Source organism: Mchenga conophoros, linkage group LG3 (assembly GCF_057382185.1).
Source record: "Mchenga conophoros isolate Kocher_MC1m ecotype Shallow Benthic linkage group LG3, M_conophoros_male_GT1.1, whole genome shotgun sequence".
NCBI classification, from domain to species: Eukaryota; Metazoa; Chordata; class Actinopteri; order Cichliformes; family Cichlidae; genus Mchenga; species Mchenga conophoros.
The window spans coordinates 46,106,655-46,129,304 of NC_140528.1; the positions used below are offsets into that span (position 1 = coordinate 46,106,655).

A 22,650-nucleotide genomic window follows, 5' to 3' on the forward strand; every position below is an offset into this window, starting at 1 on the left:
ACCGATATGAATCCGATATAGTGTTTTTTTAATCAACAAAACTGTTTTTTAAAATATCTTGCTGCATTTTGCAAGTCTGCAAGTTCATACTCAAGTTTAAAACAACTACACTAAAGCTATTCTGTTATACCTGTATACAAAAAAAATATTTCATAGTTCAGCAATACTGATCAATCTAATAAACTTAGACCTACACCATCCTCCCTATTCTGGTATTTTAAAGAGTACTTAGCGTAAATATTAAGCAACCTAACTAATAGGGTTCCAACTCCCAGCAACAACAAAAATAAATAAATAAAAAATAGGGAACCACCCCTCACGCTCCACCTCATGATGCTTAATCGACGTAATCAACCTTAATTTGATGCAGTGTGAAAAAAAAATGCACAGAAATCAATTATTTTTCAAGAAATATTAAATAGATTCAACATCTTTCTTCAACAAAATTGCAGACTGCACAGATGGTACCTTCCCAAAGTAAAAAGTACTATAGCTTACTAGGGTATATATATATTAGACTTAATCACTATATACAGTAATTGACTTCTATTCATTTTACATCAAATTAAAACTTTGGGTGTCAGATAATTATTTATCAAAAGCTCGACATTTTAAATGAGAATAAGAAAGAAAAGTATGTCTTTGTGCCCCCTTTCCCAGTTAATGCCCTATCGGCCCCCCTGGCTAAACTTTGCTAGATCCGCCCCTGCACAGTTACCAGCGTCAGCTACGTAGAAAAAGATCCTGGTGTAGAAAGTAATATTAAATAAATTCTAACAACAGCTTATCAAGCTTAAACATGCTGCTGTTGTTCAGCCGCTGGTTTCCTCTTTCTGGTGCAAAGTGGACCAAAAACAAATGAGAGACGGACTCGCGACAGAAAAGCCGATCAGCTGATCATTTAAGCAGTTTCACGATTGAAGTAGCAGCCGGAGAGCAGAGGCAGTCGCTCGTTAAGCTCAACGTGGGAATGCTTTACAAACATTCAGAGATGGACTTACACACTTGCTTTACTTCTCTCGGGGATAACTTTGTCGGAGATGAAATGCCGGGTTGCTAGCGAAGCTCCACATGCTATCCAGACCACCGACAGGTCCCGCATGCCACAGCCGCTCTATCACGTGATGCATACTGCTCCGACATGCTAACGTTCTGAGGTGAGTTACTGCGTGTTGCAAGTTTTGTGAGGTGCTTTCGTGATATTTAATGGATCGGATTACATTTTTTATTTTTCTCCGATATCCGATCCAGTAATTTAGGTCAGTATCGGACCGATACCGATACGTAATATCGGATCGGTCCATCTCTAATAGGTATAACAAAATAGCTTTAGTGTTTTGTTTTGTTTTTTAAACTTGAGTATGAACTTATACAAAATGCAGAAAGATATAAAAGAAAACAGTTTTGTTGATTACAAGATGAACTATCGGATTCATATCGATATCAGCAGATATCCAAATTTATATCGGTATCGGACATAAAAAAGTGGTATCGTGCCATCTCTAGTTAAAACTGAGGGTTGAAAACATTAGTAAAACCTAAAATAAAAGAAATGAATCCAGACTTGACCAAAAGAATTGTTGATGCTCATAAAGCAGGAGATGGATGTACAACGTGTTCAAGAACTGGCGTGAGAGCTACACCGCTCATAACAAGCTTAGCAGAGGTTGGAAGCAAAAGATTTGAAAGACTCTGAAAAGAAAACTGAAAACTGTCTAAAGACCCCAGAACACAGAACCACGTCTGCAACTGTAGTAAAGATGACAGTCACTTGAACTCAGCACAGGAATGGCCAGTGAGAAGAAAAAAAGACAACCTGGAGAAACATTAGGCTTGCTGGAAGAGCATAAACTGGTCATATGAGACTAACCTGGTGCTCCTTATGTTTTGAGAAAGAAGGAAGAGGCGTGCAACCCAAAGTACAGTGAAGCGCAGTGACACAAGTATTATGTCGTAAGGATGCTTCATTGTGTCAAGCTGGAAGGAACCACGAAGATAAAAGTATATGTGAAGATTTTGAAAGTGTGGGTTGTTGATCTGTCTTCTAACACGCCAGTGACCCAAAACATTTGCTTCTCCTGGTAAATGGCTTAACTCCAGAAGACCAAACTGGACGTTTCTGACTGACCTCCACAGAGCCCTGTCTTCAATCTCACTGAAAATCTGTCGGTCAGAAGGCCATCAAGCTTGAGAGGTTTGCTGAAGAATAGTGGAGTGTGATCGCTCATGAGACGTGTATGTGTGTGAGACTTGTTGAAAACTATGACAACCAACAGACTGTTGTCCAGTAAAACTGATACACAGACCAGTTGGTTAATGGAGTTTGCTGGCAGGTGCAAAGAAGGTGCTTCACTTGTGATTGCTTTGCTCTGCAGGAAATTGCTGCGGTTGTTCATATTTTCATTTGAGCAAACACTCACCACCTACTCGCTAAGCAGGAACAGTACTTGGGAAGGTGTGACATAAACTGGAAATGGTAACTATGCAGCTTTGAAATAAAACCTTTTAAATAATGTTGGTTACTTCAGCAAAGCAATTTATTTTGAAGGCGAGGGTTCATATGACATTACATATGACATATGACAAATTAGTCACAATGAGTAGGAAATACACCAGGTATTGAATTCTCATTTTATGAAAAGAAAGTTAAAAACAGTCCAAAACTGAGTCAAAGAAAAGCATAAATCCACCCATAAATCAGAGGAAAGTCCAGGATTTCACGTTGGCACGGTCAGAAGGGTTTATCTGAAAAATATTTGAAATGATAAATGATCCTAAGAGAACACATGGAGCAAAAACCTGAGGTGAGAAACAGGCTGTTAAACAGAAATAAATTGAACAAATGAATTATGTAGGTATGTCAGAGTACATCCACTTATCAATAATAACAACCAACCACTGAACAGCAGTCTCAGCACAGTTTTCAGCTTTCAGGGAAAATTATGTAAGTGTGCTGAATCTGAATCGTTAATATTCTGAGCATGTGAACCACATTCCCTTAAACCGTCATGCTTCATGTGCTTGTTTAATGTTGTAATGCGTGTGTTATTACATTAGCTGGACTCACACAGCTGAGCTCTGTGCTGTGATGGAAGGCACATATACGGATGTGCCTTCCACTGTGAAGCGGGAGTCTCCCGCCTGCAGATAAGGAGGTCGTGACCTCATGAAGCAGAAGATGTTTTTGTTTATGGTGGCAGGTCCAGTTCAGTGTGAACTCTGTGTGACTCCCGGGAAGCTGATGATTCACACTGTCAGTGTTGCTGAACTCGAATTAGGACAGGAAGGAGGCGCTGCACCTGCTACAACTTTCCTTAAAACTGTCAGCTTTTCATTTCTTTTTCTCTCATTTTTTCACATTCATAGCTCCCGGACTCACCGGCATCGTGGGCGGACGACCCAGAGTGTGAGTTTAAAAAATGTTTTTCCAATTTCTGCTTTTTATTTTCTTTTTTCTTTTTCTTTTTTACCTACATGTGGAGAAAATACACCGTCCCCATACACCATCTCTTGTCACGTGAGGTTTCCTGTTGTTTATTCCATTTTTGTGGCTTCCAGGTCTCCTGTCCTAAAGCCATTTTTCTTCTTGCATCCCAAATCTCAGCTGAAGGTGAGTGTGATCATAAAAATAAAAGGATGATGTTATTTTAAGGAGTAACTTGATGACTCAAAGCTAAAAGAGAAGCCTCATTATCTGGAAATAATGTTCAGGTTTAGTCTGTCGAATATAAAAAATGAAGAATGTAAAGACTTTATATAAAAGATGCATATCCTAGGGCTGTTCGATATAACGATATATATCGGATGACGATATAAAAACATCTATCGTTTCATTTTACGCTATCGTTTCTTTCGTGGTGTCGCAAAATAAACTGTTTACAGCAATATTTTTTCATCGTTTTGATGGTGACTGTAGTGGCTATATTAATTTCGTAAAGTTCTCTCTTTCTCTTATATTTAATATAACCACACTACAGACAGACAAGCACCTGTTTTTATGCGTTGTTGTTAGCAACAACGATGGTAAAACCACCGCGTGTCCGCTTGTTCCACATAAACCTTTCACAATAAAGCTCAAGATCCTGTTGAGACTTTTCAAAATAAACTGAATCACGTGAAAGATGCAGAGTGTTTACGGATGAGAATTAAAAAAGAGCCGTCAGGTGCTAAAAAATAAACCTTAGACTCAAACGTTAGAACAGACTTTTCCCCGCAGCACGCCGTGTAATAAATACTCACAAAGAAAACGGCGGCCATTAAAACTTATGTCTAAAAATGTATCGTTTCATGCATCGGTTAAAACACTCGACTCCAGCTACATGACGCGCAGCTGGAAACACTTAATGCAGGTCGAGCTGCCCGAGATTCACAGAATTTACAGAAAGTGTTACATTTTTGTGATTTATATCGTTATCGGACGATAGATATCTTATATCGGGATATGAGACTTTGGTCCTATCGCACAGCCCTAACACATACTAAAGTTAATGTATATGAAGCTGTTTCACAAAAGCTGTAAACTGGATGTGTTATAAAGCTTTAACATTACAAAACCTTTATATAAAGTGACTATAAAGATAAATACCTTTAAAACTGTATATATTGATATTATGTCAAGTACAGTTATATAAAGATAAAAGGTAATACTGTAACTGGTTTTACTAATATTTAAATACATAATAAATGTTTTTTAATAAAGTCACAATATATTAAAAAAGATTGGGTCTATAGAGTCGTTACATCTGTAAGTTTTGATGTCCTGGTAGGTGGACATTCACATCGGTGGAGAGCTGGTGGAGTCTCTGTCAGAGGAGGAACCAGACACACCTGTGCAGGATGAAGCCCCTCCTACTTCAGTAGAGGATGTACCTGATGCAGGTAAACAAACATGCACTTTAATTACAGCACCAGAGAGATTAATACCAGTTTTTGGTTACTTATACCGGTTACTGAAGCAGCATTTGTTATAATTACCTGATAACCACACGTTGTGATCACACATTGTGAGCTCTGGTGTACACAAACAAGTGAATCAGGTATTGTAAAAACTACAATATCTGATTCACTTGTCAGCCAATCAGAGAGCAGGCTTTCCTGTTGTTTTTAGTGGTTAATTTACTTTATTATTAAAGTATGGTTGAATGTTTAGAGTTCTTGGTTATCTTTAAGAGGTTGTAGTGATAGTTTGAGAACTTTTACATGTAAAAGTTCAAGAAGAAAGAACTTAGAGGTCCTTCAGGGTACTTTTTGAGGTCATCTTATGTCGAATTTGAGTAAGATTTTTACTGCCTTGACCGGCCAGTTTACCAGTGAGTGTGTTTAGACTTTTTCCACATTTGTTTCTGTTTCTGAGAAAATTCAGCCTTAAGACTCCCAAGGCTCATTTATGCTCACCTTTCTCACCCTCACGAACGGTTTCCAACCTGGCATGTTTGCCACCTTCGTCACAGCTTTTTCAAATTAGACCAGCCTGAAGCCAGACTATGTGAGCAAGTCCACCTGTACAGGCCTTCTCAGTTAGCACAAAACTCACAGAGGGAGATTTCCACATAAGTTCTGCAAAAGATTACAAATGGACAAAAGAAAGTGGCTGTGTGATGCTGTCACATTGACGCATGAAGCAACCAATGCGGCGAGGATGAATGGGCTATTGAGGTTAGTGGGATCCTTGAGGGCTCAACCAGTCCTTGAGGAGGATCCATGGTTTGTTTAGAAGTGTAACTCCAAGCATCATGACTAGAATATTCTGGACCTTGAACGAGTCCAAACAACTTCCAGATGTTTATATGCCAATCACCAAGTTAGAATTGGCATATATCTCTGTTAACAACACCCTGCATTATATTTTCTGTATATGTAAATAATGGCTAAGATTTTTTGGGGGGGCATCCAAATAACAACAAAATAGCAACAAAACATAACAGATCTTTTGAATAAGGATTATTTTGGTACGAAATTAGCCAGGTGAGCCACTTGGTTGTCTAAGCCACAACTTCTATTTAGTCAATATTTCAAGATACAGTTCAAACTAAATCATCAGCCTAACCTGCCATCAGCAATGAATGGCTACCACTGAAATGCCACCTTGATTAATCAGAGCTTCATAATGTTTTGTCTCCATATGCACACCATTCTAGTGATGAGGACTTAGAAGATTGATCTTCTTTGTTATTCACTTAACCAGACTTAAATAATGAGATCCGGATCTGCCAAAGGAAGTGCTGAGTTGCTCAGGTCTCCTAACACTTCCTACGTTGGAATAGACGTCAGCGCGAACAGTCGCATGTCCGCCATTACCTGCCTGAAACTGGAAGTGACGTCATTTCATGGAAATGCAGGGGTTTTTTTTGCGCCACGGACCGGTTTGTGCCCGACAATATTTTCACGGACCAGCCTTTAAGGTGTCGCGGATAAATACAACAAAATAAAACTAGTACCGGTACCGAAAAAAAGAAGATTTATTCATAACACACGTGAAAAAAGCCAGGAAAACCAAGTTAACGATAAAAACGATAACAAAATAACGCTGAAAACCGATAAAAACCCTGAAAACCATACATTTCACGCCTGAGCCTCAACTCTCGTGGCCCGTTACCAAACGACTCACGGACCGGTACCGGTCCGAGGCCCGGAGGTTGGGGACCGCTGCCTTAAAGTCATTAGGTGCTCACAGAGGTCACAGATCAGGTGAGTACAGTATTTCCCTCATAGATTTCTGTACCATTGCACTTCTGTTTGGAACCAGAGGAGTCACCCTGTGTTGGCCAAAACAATGAACATTCAAAATGCTTCAACATTGGATTCACAAACCACTCCACACCAACAAACCAAAGCCCACTTAACACAATCAAGATTTAAGTATTTAAAAAAATCTCGTTAAAAAACCTCAACAAACTGCAAAAGTTAATAGACTTTCAGATCAGTCATGAGGTTGTGAGAAACAGTTCAGCTATGCAGGATTGCTGCTCTGTGTTTGTGAGGCTGTCTGAATCTGGGATTCCTAAGAAGTACAAGCTGTGCCACTTTTTATCCTTTCACCCTTTCAACCAGAGCTTCCTTCACATGGCCCTGGACAGCAATCACAGCAGAATTTAGGACACTCGTGCGAAGCTGTGACAAGATACAAACTGAAGCCGAGAAACGTTATTTACAAAAACACACTCTTATAAATTCCTGACTGAGAAGAGTCTCCAGTTACAAAGACCAAAACAAGTGAAGAGCCAGAAGACAGTTTCTGGTTTTAATATTTATTCATATGGTTCCATTTAGAAATCAGTCACTGACTGAGTTTAGTTGCAATTTATCTGCCTATTATTAATTACTGATTAGAACATGTGGGCAGAAAGAAATACTTCAAAGTCACTTTAGCAAACACAAATTAAAGATTGGACAAAATCATATTTCATGGGTTTAATGTGATTTTAGGTACGTGGTCATAATTAACAGAGTGAGTGTTTTGAGTGTTACAGGTACAGTTTGTCTGGCTGAACATCAGATCTTTAAAACAGCAGACATAATTCTTTCCAGTGTCCTGCAGACTATCCACAAGTTCCCGACACTCATCTTTGAGAGTCCTTTTTTTTTTTTTTAAATCATTGGTGGCAACGTGGACAGCTAAAGCAGAGTCAGAGTTGTTGGTTTCTGTCAGTTACAGAGTGGTTGTAGTAATATTGTAGATGTAGGCACTAGGATGATTAATGAGAGTTTAGAGGTTTAAAGCTGTCCTTAAGACGGACTTACAAGTTCTTCAATAGTGTGGGAGCTGTTCATAGCAAGGTTCAAGAACTGAGTTTGTACAATTCTAATGAGCTTGAAAGTCAATATTTGGTATGACCAAATTTATTCTTCAACACAGCCTGAGCTCTCTTAGCCAAGCTTTCTTGTCATTTCTTTAAGTTGTCTTCAGGAATAATCCTCCAACCTTCTTGAAGAAGGTTCAAAACTCTTGGATGTTGGCCACCTTTCATTCATTAGACTGGGTCACACTGTTTCAATAATGTTGTGGTCTTGACAATCCATGACTGATTATGTTTTACTGTGTGTTTTTCTATCCAGGGTGTGCTTTTACTCCATTGACAGTGTGTTTGGGATCATTGTTACACTGAAAAATGAAGTTGTAACCAATTAGACGCTTTCCAGCTTGTACTGCACGGTGAATCAGAATCTGGTGGCACATTTCTGCGTTCATAGTTCCATCAATTTTAACAAGATCTCCAACTGAACTGCAGCCCTAAACCATTACAATCTGTTACCTGCACAGTGTTTTCCACTTGTACAAAGGTACAACAGACTGTTGAACCTCTCTCTTGATCTCATCTGTACATACTGACAGTGATTTGAATCAAACATTTCAAATTTGGATTCATCACGTCATAGGACCTGTTGCAACTGATTTTCAGTCCAGTTCTAGCGTAATCTAGCACACCTCAGACTTTTTTCATTAAAAATGGCTGCCACACTTCCACTGAGACCATTTGGGCAATCTACTGTTAACTGGGCCTTCAGTTAACAGTAGATTGAGCAACTGATGGTCCAGATGACTGTCAGGTCCTGTGTCAGATCTTTAATGGACTGTTTTCAAAGGATATGACTCTCTGATACTGTTTATCTGCGGTATTTAGTTTTTTAGGTCTGTCACTTCTTCTTTTGTCCATACTGGACAATTTTCTTTGTCCAGCTTCCTTGACTTTTTTTTTACAAATGCAAAGCAAAAGCAAGAAATGCTAGGTTTTCAGTGAATAGCACTTGGAAGTCACCTTGCTGGTGCAAGAATACTATTTCATGTCTATAACCCGTGTTATTGTTGGTGTTTTTCATAGAATCAACGAAATAAACTGGAACGAATTAGGTTTGTTTTGTTTTTTGCAACAGGCTGATAAACATACAAAGACCGTACTGAAAATGAATAAAAAAGCAGCCAAAGCAAACCAAAGTCCAAAACTTTGAAAAACCTTGGGAAAACCTGGAGAACTGCTGTTCCAGTTTAAACAATTACAAAAACTACATATAACAATACCATTCAACATAAATATATGCAACAATGGATTTAAGGTCATTAAAACATATCAAAGGTCTTTGCAGGTATTTGAAAGGTCCATGAAAAGGTTAGCTCTTTTAACAGGTCCAAGGGTTTGTCGAGGAGCCCTTGAGGCTCTTTAATTGTCACTTGAAGGCTTAGTCCTCAGTTGAAATGCTGACGTTGAGCTGGTTTCTGCGTTTTATCAGAAGCCAAGGAAAGAAATTTGAAGGCATTTTTGTTTTTTTTGTTCTTTGCCCAGACCTGCCCAGTGGACCACACAGCTACAGACTGGATGAGCTGGCGTACGCGAGGAGCGGCGACAAAGGAGACTCTGCTAACATTGGTGAGAACAAATAAACCTCAGGAATGATATTCAGAAATATACAACACTGATTCAAACTAAATTAAATCCTGTCTAACCTCCAGTTCACCACACAAATCTGACTGTCTCAAAATTACAGCCAATGAGAGGCCAGGAATCTCTGTGTGTGTCAGTTTGGAGTCTGATTGAGAAGTCCTTGAAGGTTCAGCAGGTTATTGTTGGAGATGTTATTCGTGCTTCATTAAAATCTTCCAAGTGAGCCCATTTGTTGTTTAGAGAGTTCTTTAGAAAATCCTTAACAAGACTCAAATGTCTTCAAAGGGTCAGTGACGTCGTTCAGTGTTCAAAGGAAAGACGAAAAGGAGGCCAATTATAAAGACGAAGGTTTACAGTAACCGTTTACGATTTACTGCTCTAAGCACTCTTTGTTTGGAAAAATATTCAGGCATAGTATAGTAAAGCCCTGTTTTTGATTTTGTATTTTAATGAGCAAAACACGAGTGATTGTTTTAATCCCAGAGAAATTAAAATCGCCACATCTGTGCATCTCTGTCTCTGTAGGAGTCGTAGCTCGCCATCCACTCTACTTCCCCTATCTGAAGAAACACCTGACTTCTTCTGTAGTGGAGGAATACTTCTCCCACCTCATCAAGCCAGGAGTGAAGAATGCCGTCACACGGTGAGCAGGAGGGGAAAAGGCTGTTTGTTGTGAGAGTCACAGAGGAATAAAGATACACTCAGGTCCTTATTTTACTTTTGCCTCTGTGCACCACTATTTTAAATCAGTCAGTAGACTAGAATACAGTTTCCAACATGTAAATATAACTAAAATATCAAGATGCAGATGTTCAGCTTTTGTTCAAGAGGTAATAATGATAAAATATACATCATAGTATATGGTCTACAGTTAATTCAATTTATATTTGGATACTGACACAAGTTTTGTGGTTTTTTTTACCTGTTTACTGAAACATATTCCAATTCATTTGAGGGTGTCCACATTTACAGATGATGAAGAGTTTAGAAGTTTCAGCTCCTTAACCACCCTCTTTTTAAAGGGATCAAAAGTCAGTGGACAGTTGGCTCGAAGGCTATTTCATGGGTAGCTGTGGGTAATTCCTTCGTTATGTCATTATCCATTAAGAAGATTAAAGGCCTGGAGTTGATTTGAGGTGTGATGCTTTCATTTGGAAGATTTTGCTGTGAACAGACAACAAATGTTTAAAGGAGCTGCACAAGTCATAATTAATTTGCAAAAACAGGAAAAAAAACATCAGAGAAGTTGCTACAATATTAGGAGTGGCAAATCTACAGTTTGGTCAATCCTGAGAAAGAAAGAAAGCACCGGTGAACTCAGCAATGCAAAAAGACCTGGACGTCAGTAAAAGACTACAGTGGTGGATGATCTCTTGAATGATCAGGTCCCATCTTATCTTAATGACCTTGTAGTACCATATCACCCTATTAGAGCACTTCGCTCTCGCTCTGCAGGCCTACTTGTTGTTCCTGGAGTATTTAAAAGTAGAATGCGAGGGAGAGCCTTCAGTTTTCAGGGCCCTCTTCTGTGGAACCAGCTTCCAGTTTGGATTCGGGAGACAGACACTATCTCTACTTTTAAGATTAAGCTTAAAACTTTCCTTTTTGCTAAAGCATATAGTTAGGGCTGGGCCAGGTGACCCTGAATCCTTCCTTAGTTATGCTGCAATAGACGTAGGCTGCCGGGGGATTCCCATGATGCATTGAGTTTTTCCTTTCCAGTCACCTTTCTCACTCACTATGTGTATATACACCTCTCTGCTTTTAATTATTAGTTATTATTAATCTCTGACTCTCTTCCACAATATTTTGCGACAGATGGCCCTGAGCCTGATTCATCCTGTTAAAAGGGAGTTTTTCCCTTTCCATTTTAAGGGAAGTCAGTCTTTTAAATGTGTAGGATTTAAAATAACAAAACAAAAGGAGATTTAACAATGTACTGATTTGTTGAAAATGAAAACAGTTGCTAGGTAAATGAGCTAAAGTGCTTTGTGCCTTTCCGATCAGTTGCTTTTTGATTTGGTAATGCTCCACAGCTGTTCATTGTGTTGTGTCTGCCGGGATAACAAGAGGAAACCTAAAATCCTACTTAAAACATCATCACCAGGCCTTCGGCTCCGTTTTCAAACCCCACAAATACCACACTGACAAAGATTTAACAGAGTGCTGAAGACACTGAAGGATGGCTGTGGCCGAAACCCTCATGCTGTAGTCATGAAAAAAAGCCCACAACATACTGATGGAAACCAGGAGCATGACTTCCACTAAAACTGAGATACAACACCATGAACACAGCTCACTGTCAGAGCCCTCCTCCTCGAGGTAATCACCCTGTAATGACACAGCAGACGAGACGTAATAGAAACCAGGGCTTTGGTGTTTGATAGCCGGAGGCGGTGGATGACCAGGTTGTCTCCAAACAGAAGAATCTCAAGGTTCAGTGTTTTTATTTACTCCTCACAAAGAGACGAGTTTTCTGCAAGATTATAAACAGTTTATCCGCTGCCTGTTAGATTAGTAGCAGACACAATTTGTGTAAGATAAGATACACTCTGTTTACCCCAAAGCTGAGAAATTCCTTTGTTAAAGCAGATAAAAGTCAAGTTAAACGCAAGCAGCTCAAATAAGCAGGAAGACATGTATCTATTTACCAGGGTAAAAACCTGAAATCATGAATTCAAATATAGATTTTGTAGTATATCGATATACGTTGTATATATTCAACTTTCTAAACAGTAGGTAATGAATGACAGCTGTTTTTGGGGTCAACTTGAAAAAAAGGCAGATGTGAAATGTAAAAATGAGGTCAGAGGTCAAATGTGATGTCATATTTGGATGCAAACTGTGATGTGAAATTTACAATGCCCAATACCAGCATCATTTCCTAAAGGTTGTCAATTTTGGAAAAAAAACAACGTAGATATTTAGCATAGTTTTAAAGATAAAAGATGTAAAAGTTTGAACTTATTTGACCTTGAAAAAGAGGTCGGAGGTCAAAAGTGACATGATATTTAGAATCCACATGTTTATTCTTTATTACACATTCTTTATATGCCTACAATGACAGTAAGGAACATAGATCTAAATAGCTTTATATAACATTATTATCACTCTAACCTTCAGATCAACCTATTGACCTTCAAAGAGAGGTTAGAGGTCAAATGTGATGAGATATAGACAATCTTTTTTTTGTCACTTTTCCTCCAATAAATCAGGAAGTTGACCTTGAAGACCTTGGAGGAAAAGCTCTGTACAGTAGTTTAGTGTTAAAGGTGCCGTATGGCTGAAAAAAAGAGCTGTTATATTAATAAAGTTTATGCAATTTGAAGGCACTGATGGTCACTGTAGTGGCTCTATTAATTTCTTGAAGTTCTCTCTTTCTCTTATATTTAATATAACCACACTACAGACAGACAAGCGCCTGTTTTTTATGCGTTGTCGTTAGCAACAACGACGGTAAAACCATCGCACGTCCACTTGTTTATTTTCCACATAAACCTTTCACAATAAAGCTCAAGATCCTGTTGAGACTTTCCAAACTAAACTGAATCACGTGAAAGAGCAGATTATTTACGGATGAGAAGTAAAAAAGAGCCGCCAGGTGCTAAAAAATAAACCTTAGACTCAAACGTTAGAACAGGCTTTTCCCCGCAGCACGCCGTGTAATAAATACTGACAATGAAAACGGCGGCCATTACAACTTATGTCTAAAAATGTATAGTTTCATGCATCGGTTAAAACACTCGACTCCAGGGACACTATGCGCAGCTGGAAACGCTTCACGCAGGTCGAGCTGCCCGAGATTCACAGAATTTTCAGAAAATGTAAAATTTTTGTGATTTATATCGTTATCGGACGATAGAATTCTTATATCGGGATATAAGATTTTGGTCATATTGCACAGCCCTAATTCTAATGTATGCTCAGTCTACCTGCAACCTCCACAAGCACAAATAGGTGTCCCAATTTATATAATAATACTTACAGAACAGCAAAGTTATTGTAAAATTGTTTGTTAGCCCATTCAATTAGCAGCATAAGTTGCCATGGTGATGTAATCCAGTAAGAAGCAACACCACCTTTGTAGAAAAAAAAACCTGGGGTTAACCTCAAACCTCAAATAAAACAAAATCCTGCCTCAAATAAACATCTGCCAGCTCAAACATGTGGATACGCCTACTCTGGCTCTTCTATTAAGTCGTTAATAAAGGAACAGCTGAAAGTAGCTATTCTGATCTACTGTCATTACCACTTGTGGCCAGAGAGGGTGCTATTCACCAGAAGTTAAACTAAGGTATCAAGCTAACGCTGCGGTTGCCACCATTTGACCTCTGATGTTATGAACCTGATTCACTACTCCCGTGTTAAAATCTGGACATTTTTAATATGGCTCTATGGATTGACTCAATTTAGGAGCGAGCCCAGAGTGACAGTTAGAGGAACTGCAGGTTTTTGGTATTTATTATATTTATTGTATATTTTGTAATTATTATCATTGGATTGGCTGGAGGTTGTTGAATTTCCTTGACGAGACGAGCAGCACTAGCTTAGTGGGCGTGGCTGTACCTGAGCATGTATAGGGCCACGGCGGACATGTTTGAGCGGTGACTCAGCGCGCGGTGTGTTAGCGATTAGCGTAATGAAGAGATGGAGGCCATAAAGCTCGCTGACCTGCGTCTCCTCTCGCACCCTGAAACGCCTCCCTGCCGCCGCAGATGCTTCATTAGTGCACCTCCGGCACTCGTCAACCCAGTGGGAGGCCATGCACACACACACACTCACACACACATGCACACACACAGTTAACTGCTTACAGACAGAGGCACGCACACACACACACTTTACTAGTAAACCACACGTTTAACTGCTCACACATCAAAAGCCCGCTTGGTACATTAACGTGTGCAATAAACTGCCAAACCAGCACATGGTGTGTGTGTGTGTGTGTGTGTGTGTGTATGTGTGTGTGTGTGTGTGTGTGTGTGTGTGTGTGTTTTTAAGACATATGGTTGACCGTGTGTGTGGTTTTAAAGTGTTGGTTACCATGGTTATGAGTGTGGTTTTTTTAGTTTTTTCTTCCTTGTCATTCACAGATACACTCTGCCAGGAATCCACGGCCTTAACTTTGTCCTGCAGAGCTCACTGGGAGGTGGAGGAGTGGCCTCTCTGCGCAGTGACCCCCAGGTATCACATGGCCACACACACACACACACACACACACATCTATACATACAGACCCTTCCTGGATCTGTGAGGGCACTTAATGACATTAAACCTTCTACTTTAACCTGAATCAGATCCTCGGCCGAACCCCTGAAGCAGTTGGTTTAAAGAAAGAAATATCCCCACCTTCCACCACCTCTCCTCTCCCTCTTCAGCCATTCACTGCCTGTAAAAGTTTAATGAGAAAGTTCAGTTTCTCCAGATCTCATGTAATGGGCGAGGAAGGGGGCAGCTGGTTCAAAGTGGGTCTACAGCTTAATTTCAGTCTGTATGCACCTGAAAACCATCGCGGTTCTCACGTTTCTTCACCAGAACAACATGAAATCTCTTTTCTTCTGCATCGTCATTCAGTTGGCTGTGAAGGAACCTGTATTGTTTTTTTATTACTAACAAAATAAAAATAAAAACACACTCATGAGATTTACACCAATTATTAAAAAGCTCAATCTCAGGGTATGTTTGTATGACTCACATGTCCAGGGTGAGAGACAAGGATTGTTTTGAACCCTTCAGTTCATCCTCTGTCTGAATCCATTTTATGCTCCTCCCTCTTTAGGCCAACTCAGTTTGGATTGGCTGCCCCTCATTCATATAAGAACATCTCCAAACTATGGTGTAATGTAAATATACAAGAGCAAATCCATGGCCTGAGGTGTTCCTTTAGTCTGCTGTTTGTGTTTCAACTGCAGTATCAAACTTTAAAAACAAATGCTTTTCCTTCTTCATCCTGCTTTAGCTCTCTCTTTGTCTCTGCACTTCATCAGAGATGTAATATTCCCCTCAAAATATCTGCACCACCCCACTGATCCATTTCTAGCTCCTATTTTTGATCCAGTGTTTTAAATATCATTCATATTATATTGTTTCGCAGCAGCAGTCCACAAGATTCATTGATTAGAGAGAACCTCGTCAATCAGGAGATCCTCTTTGAGCAACACTTGATAGCAGTGGGGAGAAGGAACCCCCTTTTAAAAGGAAATGACCACCAACAGAACCAAGCTCGGGGAAGGGTAGCCTCCTCTGAATTTAACCAATCAGCACCCAGAGGATTTTAGGGCCGATCAGGCGCACATATCCCGAGTCAGTACAGGGACGTTCTCATGGTGGGTACATGAAATTGTGATCAAAAACCAATATTTAAGTTCCTGCAACATCCTCCCCTCTGCCCTTCAATTCTCTCTGGTCACTATGGTAACGCATAAATATTTCTTTCAAAATAAGACACACAACTACAACACGGGAAAAGACCCAGGGAAACCGAGTTAATGATTAAAAACCCTGAAAACCATACATTTCAGCCCGAGCTTCACCTCTCACGGCCTGGCACCAAACGACTCATGGACCAGTGCCAGTTCGTGGCCCGGGGGTTGGGGACCATTTGCAAGTATATAATATGAGCATTCACAATTATAAGAGTATGTCTATGGCAAAAGAGAAGGTTGAGTCTGTGTAAAATGTAAATTCAAAACAGAATGCAATGATTTACTAATGTCATAAACTCGTGTTTATTCAGAATAGAAGATGGAAAACAGATCCAGTGTTTGAAATGACTGTGTATGACAACATATTTCTGCTGCTATCATGACACAGACCCAGTAAATTTACTGCAATATCTTCTGACTTTATATCAAATTAACAACAACACTCTGTGTGACTTCGTGTCTCCACCAAGCTCTGATCACTGTGTTCAAAGACCTCCGTCGCCCACTGATGTAAACCCAATCAATTAAAAACCAAACCTTGCACTTTTAACACTTTAATGTCTTCTAGAACACAGATTTCTTTTCTACAGCAGTGTTTCTTCATCATATAGAAATCGGTTGATGCATGCGGTTGAAATTCCGGCTCTTTTTTAATATTGGGATATCTCAGGGATTAAATATGCAGTTATGACAGAAAGCGTATTTTCACTGGTCCGGCTCACTTAAAATCAAAATGTACGTGTAAACGATGGCTTAAGATGAGTCTGACAACCCTGGTGTAAGGTAGAGACAGCAGAGCAGCTCCAGGCCCTCTAAAAGGTGGGAAAACCTCTCGTCATACTTAAGGTCGTGTCCTTTATCATCAAAGCTTTTCTCCTCCCTTGTTTCTGCTTTTTCTTTCCCCCTCATTGTTTATCAGAGGCATTGGTAAAGTTTCTTTTTCTCTCTGCTGCACATCAAAGAAACTCTTTTAACACCTCGCACAGCCGTAAAGCTCAACGACTCCAAGGTGGAAGCATGCACACTTTCACATTTCCTGTCTCTCCTCAGGGCAAAGCCTACGGTCAGATGCTGCTGGACTTGAAGCTGAGAGGACTGCCTGACCTCAAGTCTCTGGTGGACTGAGAGTCGAACAGAGGGAGAGAAAAAGAGCTGGAGGCAAACGGAGATGTAAAAGAGAGTTCGCGAAAAGTGAGACTTTTTACCTCAAGAGAAACACAAAGGGAGCATTTATAGATCCAGATCACGTCCACATCTGAAACCTGAAGAGCACAAGATCATTTTATACATAAATTAGATTAGAGCTTCACGATGTTTACAACATGTGGGTCACCACAACTCAAATCATCATGGGCCGTCTGCTCAGCCGTCTCCAATTGGCCTAAAAATGTTACAGTTCCAAGTCTGGGGATATAAAATGATTGCTGTGAGAGTTGTAGTTTCATATACCAAGTACTCTTCAAGACCTCTATATTTTTTTTTAAATAGTCCACTAATCAACTTCCAGCATGTTTTTCTCACACTTTGAAATCTGAGGCAATGTGTGAATGTGAATGACTCAAAAACCATGAAATGTAAAAGTCTTTCTTATCATAAAAAACAATCAGGATCTGTATTTTATATACATGCGCAAACTTTAAACCACAAAATATTCAGGTACCTCCGATATGGCTGAGCGGGGCATGTAGACTAAGACTCTAAGACTCGGCAACCCAAGATCTGCCACAGATTTAGATCATCTAAAGGAGCATCCACATAAAAACAGCTGGACTCAGCTGGATACACCTCGATAAAATTTAAGACAAACAAGTTTACACGGGGGCCTTAATCCTCTGAAATCCAAGTTATCATTGCTGATGAGTGTAACCCTTTGCAGTCAGAATGAATAATGCTGAAATTCAAATTCAAGGACATGGACATTTTTCCCTTGTGTCTTGAAAAAGTGTTTACGCCTCACGCAGATTAACTGGTAGCTAACAGTTACTAAATGCTAACATTTAAAGACTGCCATGTTGTTTTTTTGGTGTTCCATATTTGTAGTGAAGCGTTATCACAAGCAAGTTTACCGAGCACTCTTCATCCGTAGGCTGTACATAGAACACAACCTGCTAATTAATGCTAAAAGGCTAATGAAATATTCAAATTTTATTCACCACAACTAGACCACAGACTTGTTAGCCGATATGGACATTTAACTGCACAGCAGCCATATACAGTCATCACAGTCCGGAGTCAACACAGCTCATTTAAATATTTATTTAATTTAATAAAAAAAAGTCACCCCTGCTCAGTTGCTATTAACTAAACCAGGGTTTCAGTTACTGACTTATTTTTGGAGCCAGCCTCTAGTGGACATTAGAGGAACTACATTTTTGAGTCGTAATGACTGATAATACTGACCTGTTAAATCGAGAGCATTAGATCTACAATTTGCTAACGCGTTAATGAGCTAACCGCGCTAATGCGTTGCCGCTGTGCAGCCCCATGCACGGGGTGATCCGCGCTAACTCGCTAACGGAGATTTGCTGCGATTAACGCTGACAGCACTAATTTTGAATCTCAAGTTCAAAGAGGAAACCTAACAAAACAGAGTGGAATCACCTGAAAGGCAGCCAAACTGCCAACAACTCTCCAAACTACTTTTTTTTTCTTGCATTTTACTTTCATGCAATTGGGTCAAAAGTTGTGAAAGCGTCATCACGCTGTATTGGACTTGATTTGAACTCAGTGACTGATTGAATGAATCAATAGAGTTTCCTCACCCCAGAGCCACAGATGTTGGCAATACAGGAAAATGTTTGGAGGCCGATTGTTCGCATCAGCCTCATAATCTTGACTTGCCCTGACCTCTGACCTCCCAGGGAACAAGGAGAGCTGGTTTGGGTTTCCCTCACGGGGTAAACAAAGTGTTTTCTGTGAGCTATCAGAGGAGACACTCGACGGGCACGACGCCTGGTTCTCCCCGTCTCGTTCACCTTGGCGTGACCCGGCTCCTCCGATGTTCGCCGCCCCGCAGGAATGCACGTCTCCTTCAACCAAACTGACTCTCTGCCTTCCAGCCGGTTTAGTCATAATTGCAAACAGACTGAATTTGGAGTCGGAGTCACTCAGCAGCTTCCGTCGAGGCTCGAATCTCATAAAATCCTCCACCTCTGAATCATATCCCCCTTTCCACAAAATCTTCATACTCAAATTTCTTTGTTAAGTGACTTCTGTTTTTTCCCCAAACTTTGACTCAAACTTTGAGAGTTTGAGTTTACAGTCAGAAATGTAAAACAGATCAAAGTATGTTCATGACCGAATGATCGCAAACACAGAGAAGGAGCCACATTAGAGAGCCTGCCTAAAACAATAAATAAACAGTTGTCCTGTAAATGGGCATTCAAAGAGCTTGGTGCACAATAAAACCATAAGAAATGACAGCAAGACAAATCCTTCCAGACATGAATTGAGAGCAGAGCAGCACGAGGATAAATTGTGCCAAAGTCACACGGGAAAAGTTCAAATCAATCGGCTGGTCTTTCGAATTTAAGGGACGACTGAGCATCGTGTCAAAGTCAGAGCTTGAAATGGCGCTTCCCATAAAACCCCCAAACCAAAAGAAGTTACAAGCCGCAAGTGTCGCCACTTTGCATGTAAATCTGGAAATGTGCTCACATCTCAATGATGAAGGGAGCAAAACTCTAGATTCACATCTGCCCTCCACATTGCTTCCCATGAAACATTTGTCGTAATCGTGTGGAGAAACCCTTCATCATTGTAGAACAACACCACCTCCCCAAAACACATGGACTCTAAGATTTATGAGCGTGTACAGAAAAGATTTCCAAACAATCGATGCTCATTTTCTGGCATGTTTACTCAATTTGCACGCTTTTATGTCAATATAGACTTCCTCAGCTAGTTTTGAGTCATACCTGGAGCAACTGATGCAAAGCCTGTTCAACCTCCTGACTTCACCTGGTCGTTTTCAGTAGTGGTACGGGCCATCCTAACCAAGACTGTTTTGAGTCGAGATTATTTTAATAATTTAACTATATCACTGCGTGTTCATTTATCAAAAATGAAGGTTCTGTGATGGTGTCCTGTAAAATAAGTGCTACATTTTTGCTTCAAGGTTTAATTTGGGCATCTACAGAAACATCTTTAAGTTTAATTATGAAGTCTTTTCCCCCACATATTTGACATTTCCTTGCTAATCAAGGGATTGTAGCATGACTTAAGAAAACCAAAATGTAATAAATAACAACATTAAATAACAACGGTCTCTGGACAGAAAAGCTCCCTGCTGTTATCTGTGCCATATTTCATATTTAGCTATCCAGTCGTTTTAGAGTGCCAGTCCAAACACATACATCCAATAATTGAGCCTTGTGGAACACCAGAGGCCTTTTTTTTTTATTTCAGCAGGTTTACATCAACCAAAAGAAACAGAAGCAGCCGCCGACTTTTTAAAGTCTGGAAAAAAATCAGTTTGAAGTTAGTGGGTGATCTTTGTGATTTGATGTTTTTGTTTAATGCATTAGCTTTTTAACATAAACTCTGATGGTAGCTTTTTTCTTATTAACAGCTTTTCTCTGTGTTATTATATTTGAACCACTGCCTCTCACCACTGATTTTTTTTTTCTTGCTTTCTCTCTTACTGGTACGAATTGCCAGCATTGCCTTATTCGTAATCAATGCACTTTAGTCAAACTGGTATCATGAAGCCTTACTGAGGAACCATGTGTGCTGTTGTACAACTACATAGATTTTATCAAAATCACGTAACTTTTTCATTAAATATCCAACTTAAAGGGCACATTGTTGTTTTTTGTCCATTTTAGAAATATTTACTTGAAACTTACCAGTACTTTGAAATGACGAAACTCTTGTAATTAAAGGTCTGAAATAGGCTGAAAATTAAGATTATAAGCAATATGTTAAGACTTATTTACTATTTTTTGATGAAGACGTTTAACTCTTTGGCTTTCTGCTTTCTATTTAAAATATTCTGTATAGAAAGTGATTTTTGTAGATACTAAAGAGATTAAAGATATTTTTATTATCAAACCTTCTGCTTACAGTTTGCGCTGTTTGTGTGTGTGCCCTTTTTGTTAACAAGCTTGTCTTTGTGACAGGAAGCTGAGCAGCAAAAGGTGTCAACAGCAACAAGACAGAAATCTCTAACATGTGTTTCTTTGTTCCTAAAAGCAGGCGTTCTAGGACTCCAGAGCAGATTCCAGTCATTTTGCATGTAGAGTATATTATGCATATGTCATACAGTTTAAGATGCAGGCAAAAAACAAACGACCCCCAAATTTGGTTTAATTTAAGCTATTGGGTACCGTATGTTTCTGAGACTTTACTGTTCTGCTGTGGCGATGAATGAAAATAAAACCAGACCAGCAGGGAGTGAAACCGCCAAAGAACGTGTGCCGATAAAGTAGCAGCACAATAACAACAGAATACTTTACCACACTATAAAAGAGAGCACAATAAAAATGCAATTAAATGCTCCAAGTAAATAGCCAATTAAATTTTTCAGCCTCAGATAGTTTAACAAAGCATTTTTTTTTAAAGTGACAAAAGATTATAAGCAAATAAACATGTTTCAGTAAAAGTGGATAGGATTATAAGAATTTATATGAAAGCTACATTAACTGTTCCCTTCATTTATACTCAGAGTTACTAATAAAAGTTTTTAAAAAAAAGAAGCTTTTTTAAGTTAATTTTACTTAATTTTTCTGTTTTGCTGTTTATTTTTCCTGTAATTTGAGTTTTACGTTTTGTTAAAGAACAGCAGATTTCTTCTCTACAATTAAAGTGCGCCCCAGGGTGGCTGTGGCTACAATGTAGCTTGCCATCACCAGTGTGTGAATGTGTGCGTGAATGGGTGGATGACTGGATATGTAAAGCGCTTTGGGGTCCTTAGGGACTAGTAAAGCGCTATATAAATACAGGCCATTTACCATTTAAAGAACACACACATACATATATGCATGTATGTATGTATATAAACATACATATGTGTAATAATAACAGTTAGCATAACAAAGAGAATAGACCATAAGTAAAGACTTGCAATCAAAAATAAACATTAAAATTTTAATGATAAGCAAGGGAACATTGGTAAATAGTTTTTGATAAATACAATTCATATTTGGTGATATGTACCCATACAGTGCCTAACTACTTCAGTCTAGAAAAAAATACTTGTATTCCTTTGAAAGAAGAAGCAGAGGTCCAGAAATGGAGCCTTGTGGAACATCAGAGAACAATTTTGTTGGATTTTGGAAGTCTTTTAAATTCCTTTCCAGTTCTACAGAGTACGGTGAACATCAGACTGACAAACAGAGGATGAAGGATGGTGATTAACATTCAGAACATGCAGACAGCATGGGAACAAGTGTGTGTGTGCATTAATCAATGTGAAAGCAGCAGGTCACCAGTTTGTTGAATCGTTTGTCACGGCGCCAATGCTTTTGTCCTGCTCGGACTGATGCACAGCGAGGTATAGCAACACATTGAGGGCCTCCAAATCTGTCTGGGAGGATGGGAGATGTTTCTCACAAACAAGTTCTTGTTGAAATCTGCTCACCAGACCACCAGGTAGCTACTGGAGCATAAAAGAAGTTTGGTGGTGCTGCAAAAACTATGTGTGTTTATCCCAACACGTTTTATAATGCAGCTTCATCAAATTTCTCCTGTGTCTCCCAGTTATGTGTGCGATGTCCTTTAGCATCAAGCTCTGACACGCTAGCTTGGGACTGTGGTGGCTGGTGAGAACCGGGAGAAAAAGAAATGCATTATGAGACCTTTGTGTTTTCAAGTTAGTTAATTTCCACCTCGCTTTTACTTTCATTTCA

General features: G+C 39.5%; 1 protein-coding gene across 3 annotated transcripts in view; it reads left to right on the plus strand.

Annotated features, from left to right (window-relative positions):
• The window catches only part of LOC146579005 (uncharacterized), a 36,232-nt gene extending 15,378 nt beyond the window's left edge, over positions 1 to 20,854 (plus strand). For 2 of the 3 annotated variants that reach the window (XM_085260454.1, XM_085260461.1), the window contains exons 14-20: positions 3,367 to 3,406; positions 3,559 to 3,610; positions 4,767 to 4,878; positions 9,279 to 9,362; positions 9,903 to 10,020; positions 14,471 to 14,561; positions 16,853 to 20,854. In XM_085260454.1, coding sequence (XP_085116580.1) covers positions 3,367 to 3,406; positions 3,559 to 3,610; positions 4,767 to 4,878; positions 9,279 to 9,362; positions 9,903 to 10,020; positions 14,471 to 14,561; positions 16,853 to 16,927 — 572 coding nt within the window. In that variant the 3' untranslated portion in view covers positions 16,928 to 20,854. The other variant, XM_085260469.1, reaches the window with a different exon arrangement.
• Positions 20,855 to 22,650: the final 1,796 nt, after the last annotated feature.